We start from the raw sequence: 9930 nt of genomic DNA, 5'->3' as shown, positions 1-9930 counted from the left end.
AGAGAATATAAAAATAGGTGCTACATTAAAATATTTTCTATTTTATCAATAAGTTACCTTTAACTAACCAATTATGATCATATATCTCTGCAAGTAATGATCTGTCCACATCTATAGTGATCGTAAAGATCTTTTTTTTTTAATTCAAAAGTCCAGAAAGCATACAAACATATCCTTTAAAAAACAAACCTTGTATTAAAGTTGGGGTGTGCTAATCTTCATAATAGCAATTTAAACCCACTCATGACAGACGGGTGTGTGCGCTGCACTCTTCAAAAGTGGGACTCTTTACAAAGAAAAAAAAGAGTGAATTCACTGTAAGTACTTGCAACCTGCACAAGCTGACCTTAATAGCATTGTTTTCTCAGGAGCAAGTGTTGTGCCCAAGGTACAATATTGATATTGTTTCCTAATTTTTAAAAAAATCCTTACATCGCACACCTTTTGAATATCATTTCACGAAAATCTTGTGCCAAGGCACTTCATCCAATCGTTGAAAAGGACCCCCCCCCCAAAAAAAAAGAAATAACAAAAAAAGAGAAACCAAAACTACAAGAACGAGAGCAACAACAAAAAATCAACAAAGAGTTATTATTGTTTCTGTTCTGTTTAATACAAATGTTTTAGGATTTTAGAACTGGCTAAATGTTGTCTGTTTTTCCAGAACTTCGAGGTAGTCCGGCTCAAGGTTTAGTTTTGCTTTTAATTCCAGGTACTCGTTTCTATTGGGTTCAACGTAGACAGTACTGGAAGTGCTGTACAGCACCGTCTCTCTTACTCTCTCCGGATGCAAGAACTGACGTTTAATGTCATAATTTGGAGTATAAGTAAAGGGAGCTGAGCTGTTAAATTTATACTCGAGATTACTTCCAGCAGCCAAGGGTTTATCTGGTTCTAAAATCCCCCTGTAGAACCGGTCAGCATCTTGGGCAGGAGACAGCTCTCCCCGGGGCTCTATTGTGCTGACATTGTAGGTTGGGCTCCTTATATGATTTCCCCTATCTTCCTCTAAATGATTACTATACGTGACTTTCAACTCATGAAGGTCTTTGTAATCCTCTACAGAATTGCCTTCTCTGGATCTATAAATAGGGTTTTTGCACATATGGCCTAGTGGATGAGGGATGTATTCATACACATGACCAGCTGGAGTTTTGACTTTAGGTAATGGTCTGTTGCTATACACGCTGTACTGCATATTGAATGAACTAATGTCGGAATTATTGGTGCTTGTGCGATCATTCTGATTCTTTTTCCGTCTTTTCATCACTAGAACAAAGAGGCCAGCAGCCACAAAGACCGATATGATGAACACCAAAAGCAGGCTTAATATTAACACAGACAACGGCACTGAGCTAGAGCCAGCATTAAATTTTATCGAGGATGTTAACGTTGTAGTCCTCTCTGGAAGCTGGGCAGCAGAAGGTGTGGGTGTATAAATAATGATGTCGGAATAATCTGGGCATAACTGCTCAGATTTGAAAGATCTGATATCATTTTCAGCAAATTTCTTTGGAGATTCGCAGATTACATCTTCCACCAGGACACCTGTGGTAAATTGCTCTAACCACAGTTTCATACCTACCATATCACACGTACAATCCCAGGGATTTTCATGCAGGTCTATTTGCACCAGAGATTTCAGCTGGTCTAGAATTCCGTTTACTGGTAAGTATGAAAAATGGTTGCTCCTAAGACTCAGCCTGGAAAGATTTAAGCCTGAAAAAATATTACTAGGTAATGATCTCAGCAAGTTATTGTTTAGAAACAGAAGTTGTAGGTTAGGTACAGAATCAAATGCTCCAGATTCGATTTCCTTAATGGCATTGTATTGTAGAAATAAGTATTGGAGACTCTGAAGCCCGTAAAACAATTCAGATGTCAGTTTTTCAATTAGATTGCCATTTAAGTAAAGCCTGCGTAAATTAGTTAAATCCCCAAAGGCTCGGTCCTGAATGATTGATATCCTGTTGTTTCCAAGGTGTAGTAAATCTAATCCTGTGGAGTCAATGAAGTCAGATCTGCGGACTACGCTGATGTAGTTTTCTGTCAGGTACATTTTCTTGGGGTTGTAGGGTTTAGGCTGCAATTCCGAAATGCTCTCAATTTTTCTCTCTTGACAGTTTACATTAAGTCCCAAGTCAGAGATCTGCAAGTTGCAAGTACAGGCAGTGGGACATTCCAAAGGCACTGGGGATTTGGTTTGATAGGCGATGCTTGGTCCAAAATTACTGTACCCGAGATCTTTGGCTGGCAGTCGGAGAGTTGGGCGCACTCGCGATTTGTTAGGTTGCCGAGTGCCCCTTGGGGGTTTCAAAGGAGGTCTGTAAACAGCAGATGAAGATGTAGCCGCTGAGTTGACCGAGGCTGGAGTGGTATGGAAATATCCTGTAGTACTCAAAGGAATCTGTGGTCGCATTTCATAATCTAATATCAGTTTTCTCGGGCAAAGCTCTTGCTTGGATACTTCATCTAAATCTCGACCATGCAAACGGAAGGGTGTTTCACAAACCACATCCCCCACCAGAGCAGCATAGGAGATGCTGTCCAACCAATCCTTCAGAGCGATTAAGTCGCAAGAACAGTTCCAGGGGTTCTCCACCAGCTGCAGCTCTACCACTTTATCCATATGCTGCAAGAGCCCCTGATAAGGCAGAAGCTTCAGTCTGTTCCCCCTCAGGTCTAGGTGCGTTAAGGGCACAAAGCGAAAAAGGTTACTGGGCAAACTAGACAGCAAATTATCATTCAAGATTAGCACCTGCAACTCATGCAGCTTACTGAAAGCGTTGGCCTCAATGGCGTTAATATAATTATAATCGACTTGGAGGTATTCCAAGATCTCCAAGCCATAGAAAGTGTCGTCTTTCAAAAGTTCCAACTTGTTGTTATTCAGATGTAGTCTCTTTAAGCCTTGTAATCCATTGAAAGCTCCAGTTTCAATGTCTTGGATGTTATTAGTCCCAAGATGCAGAATTGCAGCTCCGGTGTAATTTACAAAGTCGTTGGGGTACAGTCGGTTAAGAAGATTTCCAGACAGTAAGAGATGATAGAGTGAAAAACGTGGCGGGCTGATTTCCGAAAGGCTTATGATCCCCCTGTTGTCACAATTCACCGTCAAAATACTATCTTTCTCTTCGCAAAGACAACCATTTTCACAGATTTCCCCATAATATTCGACAGTGTCTGCTGATGACAGGACTAAGGTTGATAAAACGAATGCAATTGTCCGCAACATCCAGATCTGCATTTTTCTGTTTAGGTCCCGGTCCAAAATTACAGTGCAGCAGCAAACACACATTTTATTTCCTAAAGTAGAGAAAAAAAAAACAAACAACAACAAACCCACAGTGATGTGTTTTATCGTATGCAAGGCACATATCATTAACAAAGAAGATCTATGCTATACTTATTTTTAAAAAATCTGTTTCAACTCCTAGGTATATTTTGAAAAAAGCATATATTAAAACCAGGTTTGTGGTATTTCTTATTCAGGGATCTGCGTCCCAGTTTCCTACGATTTTTCATGATCAAGCTATAATACATAAAATGGCTGGCAGCTCAGTTTTCACGATCTAATTTAAGAGCAAAGAAGCACCATTTTATGAGGTTTTCACACTTCATGTATTATCAAACACTCTTTAATATTATTTCAAGCACATTTTACACACACAGCACACAGCAAAGGTCTCCATCCCCACGTTCACCCATTCAAAGCTGTGCTTCAATCATCCTTATGATAGTTGCTAGAAACAATTCTAAGAAAAATCTCAGGCATCAATTTGCAAAGGTTTAGCAGGATACACAGATCCGTAATTACCTTCTATTATGAACTCTCAGTCCCTGAAGAAAAACATAAAAAGGAACATTTCAGTTTTCTACTCACCCAGACTTTCTTAATATGTGAGATTCGGGGGCTCCTCTGCCAAGACTCAGCCATATTTGACATAACGTTTATTCCCAAAATGTTGCAAAACAAGCCCGATAAAAGAGGGAAGATCTAAAAATGCTTCATGAAAATATCTCATTGCCTACAATCCAAACAATGAATTTGCAGGTTACAAGCAGTGATGGCTGTCAGGACTCTTCATCCTTCAAGAGAGAAGACACCGGAGCTGATTAAAAGCCAGGAAAAAATTCGCCTCCATCAATGACCCGTGTTATTAAATACTCGAATTTCATTCTGCTGCAAATAAATATGATTTTCTTCTCTTTCTGTTTTTTTTGTAAAGTTGAGCATTTGCTTTTGCTCGCAGTTTTCTAAAATTAATAATAATGATAAGAGATCGTGCTGTTAGAAGGGAGAGAGACAGAGAGGAGAGAAGGGGGAGGGGGAGGGGTAGACTAATAAGTCAGTCAGGCTGAAACGCTGTGCTGCCTGGAGCATCGTTGCATTTTGCCTGCCCAACCTTCTCAGTGGCTTGATCCTCATGCCAAAAGTCTAACGTTAAGAAACATACCATACAATAAATTAGATTACTCCTTTCTGGGAAGCTAGAAATCTTCCAGTTACTATATATAATCGGTCGTGAACTCATCATAAAAATGCATACAAACAGCTACATATGTGTTTGTAGAACTGGAACCTACAAAAACCATCATATAAACATAAATTCCGTGTATAAATAAGTTCCTCAGAGAAAGCACAACTTTAAAATTTAATTTCAGAATGAGAACATTTATTCTTTCTTTAGGAGCACAAGTTTTTTCCCCAGAAACAAATCACCTTTTCGGATCGTTTTTAATTTCCATGTTTCAGAAGTTTCATTCAGTTGCCATTACAAGTGAACAAGAGGGAAATCTGTTCCTTTATAACAGGGGAAAACAAGCTGCTAAGGCCAGCCAGTGTGTGGGTTTCAATTCTTTCTCCTGTAGCGATATGCAGCTTTTCACTGCGCTGCTATTCCCGGAAGAGTTGTTAGCCTGGATAACCGCACTGCACCTGGCACGTAACAGCATCCGAGCTTGCCCGATTCTCCCAGCTGGTGCATAATCGGGATCCCTCCCAGTGCATGATCGGAGCTTTTCAGGGACACTCTATGCTTACCCTTCTCTCCAAGCCAGACCCTAGATCACTCAACACCCAAATCCGAAAGAACGTCAGGACTGCTGCTTGAATCATCATCCGGAGACTGCTTCCATCACCGAACACACAGCACCTATCCCTTACAAAGAAAAACGAACGAAACACTGTACTTACTGAAATTTCCAGGGCCCCCACATGGCAACAAGCCATGCGAAGTACATAGTGTCGGTGCTCTGCTTGAGTGAGAAGACGAAGAAAAGATACTCCTACAGCTGGTGAGCTTCAGGAAGAGAAGCTCGAGGACCCGGGCACATATGCACAGACACACATACCCGATCATAGACAAGATAAAGAGCTCTCTGTGCTGTACTTGTGTGTGTGTGTGTGCGCGCGCGCACGTGTGTGTATGTGCATGATGCAGAGAGAGACTGCAGGCGAGAACTCAGCACTGGCAACGTGACGGTCAGCTCAGCTCCTTACAATATACATAACCATACACTACATCAGGTCCATCTTTTCCTATGTACCAAATACTGCCGATATTGTCCTCCATGCATCGCACACATGTCCACATGGCGTCTGCATATGCTACTAAATCGTAGAACAGCCGGTTTAATTTTCTCATGGACAACCTATCACTAACAAAGAAAAGCGCATATTGCCACAGTGCCTGCATTACTGTTTCATGCACCCAGCCTTCCTCTGCACACTACTGAGCACTAATGCTACAGATACAGCAGCAAACTTTGTCACTGGACTGCTCTTTCTTTTCTTTCTTGGCTCTTTTACCCCGCCCCATTCTCATCCCAAATTTAGCGCGCATCTAATTTTAATCGATTCCATCACTCTGTCACGGTGGTAGGTAAATCTAGGATCCTAGTTTTCATAACTGGCTAGTGGACTAGCACACCAATAAAGGAATGGACTGAAAGAGAGAAAGTCAATTTTTCTTTTAATCTTGCTGAGCTCATAGGATTCCCTGTCTTTTGCGCCAAGTGCAAAACGATCAGACTATTTAATGGGTGGAAACTGTTTCTCCTAGATCTAATATTTCGTCTTTGGATACTCATAGTACATCAAAAGAGAGGGTCTGTGTGTCAGAAAGTAGGGAGGGGAGGAGGGAAAAGGCCTTAGTTTTATGTAGAGTTGTGTGTTTATCATTAAAGAATTCATCAGTAATACTGTACTAATAAAACTAGGATTTATCGAATTTTGTTGATATTTTTTTCTACTGATATTTCTTCTAATACAAAATTTCCTCCTCTTGATAACATGATGGATGCATCTTTTTCAAATACTTTTATAAATAGATTCTCCTCAGTCACTCCAGTGCAGTGCAGTGTACTTTATACTGTAGTTTTATTTAATAGGGGGCTACCAAAACACACAAACATGCGCCCCCCCCCCCTCACCTGTGAAGGGCAGTACCTTTTAATAGCCAATAGATGGCATTGCAGGATGACTTTTCACAATCTGGGAACTAAGATGGTTCCAAATGTTTTTTGGGTTTGTTTGTTTTTTGGAGATATGAAACAACCAGGATAACCACCACAGAACTTTGCATCCAGGCAATGAGATTGGAAAAATTAGGCATGCTTTTCTAATGTGAAAGGAATGGGGAGAATCTTTGATACTTATCTCTGCTTATTGTCAAATTGTGAAAATAACATCAGATTTAAGCTAAACAAAATAATATATAGCCATCAGAAAGGGGTGGGTGGGCATATAGGCCACAGCCTTCCAAATTGGCATGATCATCATCTGTAGCAGGGGCAGTCCTACCTTCATTTGCAACCCAAAGAATGCCACTGGTGGCAGCCAATTGTATACACTGCCCTGCTGCCAGCACCAGCATCTTCTCACTACTGTGGTAGTTTCATCAGAGAAGAGATGCCAGTGCCAGCAGCATGGTAGTGGGTGTGATTGGCTGTTGCCGGCAATGTCCTTTGGGCCTCAAATGAAGGTAGATCGAGGGGTGAGGTAGAGAAGAGTTGGGGTAGAGAGAACACAGAGAGGGAGAGATGGGCTGGGGGGAAGAGGGAGAAATGTCACATTTGAGGGAAGAGGCAAGGAGAGAGAAAGAGAAAGTGTGCAGGAGAGAGAGGGAGAAATGGATGGGGAAGGCAGAAAGGAGGGAAGGAGAAATGTCACACTCAGGAAAAGGGGGAGAGGGCAGAGAGTGAAAAGTTAGACTCATGGAGGAACAGGAGAGGCAGATGTTGGTTGGGGGAGGGAATGAGGACCAGAGGAGAGGAAGCATGCAGGAGACAGAGAGAAATGTTGGACTGATGGAGGGAAATGTTGAATTGGGAGGGTGGCCAGAATCTAATCTAATCTGAAATATCCAAATAGCACTGTGCCTAAATAGGTTCAAAGCTTTTTCAACTTCTATTTGTTTTGTTCTGATTTTTTTTTGGAGGAAGAAGTCTGCGAGGTCTTGAACAGTCAGTTGGAACTTGAGTTCATGGGTGCCCTTCTCTGGTGATGCTGTAAGGTTGTGTACAAGATGGAATAATTTCTTGTTGCCAATGGTTTCATTTTCTATTTCTTGGGCATAATAGTTTTTCATGGCCTCTGAGATATTAAATTTGTATTTGTTAATTGCCATCTTCCATTTTGTCTTGTGGTCAGGCATCTTGTTTATCCCAGGACAAGCAGGCATGATATTCTCACATGTGGGTGACGTCATCTATGGAGCCCCAGCGCGGACAGCTTTTCAAGCAAACTTGATTGAAGTTTCAAGTTTGCTACACTGCACCACGCATGTGCATGCCTTCTTGCCCACTAGAGGGCGCATCCCACCTCGTGGTCCTCAGTTCAGTTTTTTCCGCGGAGCCAGAAGCCCTGTGGATATTGAGCTCTGCTATTTTGCCTTCTGTCACCGCGTCCGGTTGATTTTTCGTCGGTCGCTGTGCTTTATTTTATCTTTTCTTTCTTATTTAATTGTTTAAAAAAAAAAAAAAAAAAATCAGACGAAACCCGAGTTTTTCCTTCGGTCAGCTCCGGGGGCTCCCGTGAGCCGCGGCCGCGGCAGGCCTTGTTTCCGGCCTGTTCGGGTTTCATGTCCCGTCCCTTGACAGGTTTCAAAAAGTGCACCCGGTGTGAGCGGTTACTTTCCATTACAGACCCACACCGGTGGTGCTTGCTCTGCTTGGGGCCCGAGTATCCGACTGACTCTTGCGATCGGTGCTCCACCTTTCAGGCAAGAGCGCTCCGCCGACGCCGTGCCAGGATGGCGGAGCTCTTCGCGGTTGACTCCGCGCCGGGGAAGGCCTCGACGTCGGCCTCGGCTTCGGCCCCGGCCTCGACATCGGCCTCGGTTCCCTCGGCCTCGCCTCGACCCTCGTCTTCTTCGAAGCCTACACCCTCGCTTAAGCCTGCCTCGGGTAAGTCCTCTCTTCCTTCCTCGACTCCAGGGTCGACTAAGAAGCCATCCTCGGGCTCCTCGACGGCAGGTGGGTCGTCCTCGGCCCCGCCAAGGAATACGGCCACTAATGCCCCGAGGGAATACTCGAGACCAAGGTCGCCCTCCAGGGAGCATCCCCTGGCCTCGGACCTACCTACCATGGTGGGGATCCCGGCGTTCCAAGATTTGCTCCGAGCATTGATTGCCACGGAGCTGTCTGGGGCCCTCGAGCAGTTGCAGCAGGCTTCGGCCTCGACTGCTTCGGCCTCGAGGACCCCGGCCTCGGCGGCCTTGGTCTTGACTCCCTCGGCCTCGGGTACCGGGGCGGCACCGACCTCGGTCCCGACCTTACCCTCGACCTCGGCCTCGGGGGCCCCGCCGGAGGGTAGCGTCAGGCCCCGTGACAAGGTGCGCAGGGTGAGGCGGATCTCCTCCTCCTCTTCCTCGAGGTCCTCCCAGGGTTCTTCGCCCTCGGGCCGGCCTCGGGCGAGGCGTCGGCCGAGGAAGCCTAAGCGTTCGCGTGGCTCTCCTCGACGACGTGGTCGCTCCTCGCCGCTCGGGGGCGAGGCCTTGCAGGTCTCGGAGCTCCGCTTCGACAACCCGAGGCTGCTCCGTTCCCCCGCGAGAGGGGGTTCGCGTGACTCCTCGCCGAAGAAGAGGGGGCGTGCCTCGGTCCCTCGGACGCCTGGGACCTCTCCCAGGGGTTCTTCGAAAAGGAGACGCTCCCCGACCCCCTCGAGGCCATTGGATTTGGCCTCATGGGACTCAGGGTCCGGTAGGGAACCACGATATTCCCACGAGGCTTCCCCCTTCTGTTCGGCGGGGAGGTCGAGAACCCCCTCGCCGCCCGCCAGACCATCCTCCTTCTCCAGCTTCGTGCAGGACATGGCACGTGCCTTGGGTCTGGACCTCATGGCTGGATCTCAATATACAAAAGAGTTCCTTGAGGAGCAGGACCTTCCCACTCCCCCAAGGGAATCCCCTCGGCTGCCCTTGAATAAGGTCCTTCATCAGACCTTGCTTAAGAACCTGACTTCACCTCTTACAGTCACTGCGGTCCCGTCCAAGATGGAGTCCAAATATAGGACGATTCCACCCAAGGGTTTTGAGAAGGCTCAACTCTCCCACCAGTCTTTACTGGTCGAGTCTGCGCTCAAAAAGACGCATCCCTCCCGAGTTTCTGCGGCGGTCCCGCCCGGCAGGGAGGGTCGGACCCTGGACAAGTTTGGTCGTCGCCTCTATGCGAATTCCTTCATGGCAACCAGGGTTTTAAATTATGCCTTTACCTTTTCATCCTATCTGCGTGGCATGGTAAAGGATCTGCCCCAATATCGCGAAGCCTTGCCGGACTCCCGCAAGGAAGGGTTTGACAGGTTTATGTCCAACCTGTCTCAATTGCGCCTGTACCTTTTTCATGCGGTGTACGATACGTTTGAGCTGGTATCGAAGGTGTCGGCTTTTGCGGTAGCTATGCGCCGGTTGGCGTGGCTACGCACCCTCG

General features: G+C 45.5%; 1 protein-coding gene across 1 annotated transcript; it reads right to left on the bottom strand.

Moving 5' to 3' along the window:
* Positions 1-631: 631 nt before the first annotated feature.
* On the bottom strand, positions 632-3298 carry SLITRK5 (SLIT and NTRK like family member 5). The gene has a single exon (XM_033950264.1). The coding sequence runs from the start codon at positions 3296-3298 to the stop codon at positions 632-634; it is 2667 nt and encodes an 888-aa protein (XP_033806155.1).
* Positions 3299-9930: the final 6632 nt, after the last annotated feature.

Source organism: Geotrypetes seraphini, chromosome 6 (genome assembly GCF_902459505.1).
Source record: "Geotrypetes seraphini chromosome 6, aGeoSer1.1, whole genome shotgun sequence".
NCBI classification, from domain to species: Eukaryota; Metazoa; Chordata; class Amphibia; order Gymnophiona; family Dermophiidae; genus Geotrypetes; species Geotrypetes seraphini.
This window is presented reverse-complemented; position numbering and strand designations above follow the sequence as displayed.

Bases quoted from the DNA above. Each gene is read 5' to 3' on its own strand.
- SLITRK5 (XM_033950264.1), bottom strand. From the start codon at position 3,298: ATGTGTGTTTGCTGCTGCACTGTAATTTTGGACCGGGACCTAAACAGA.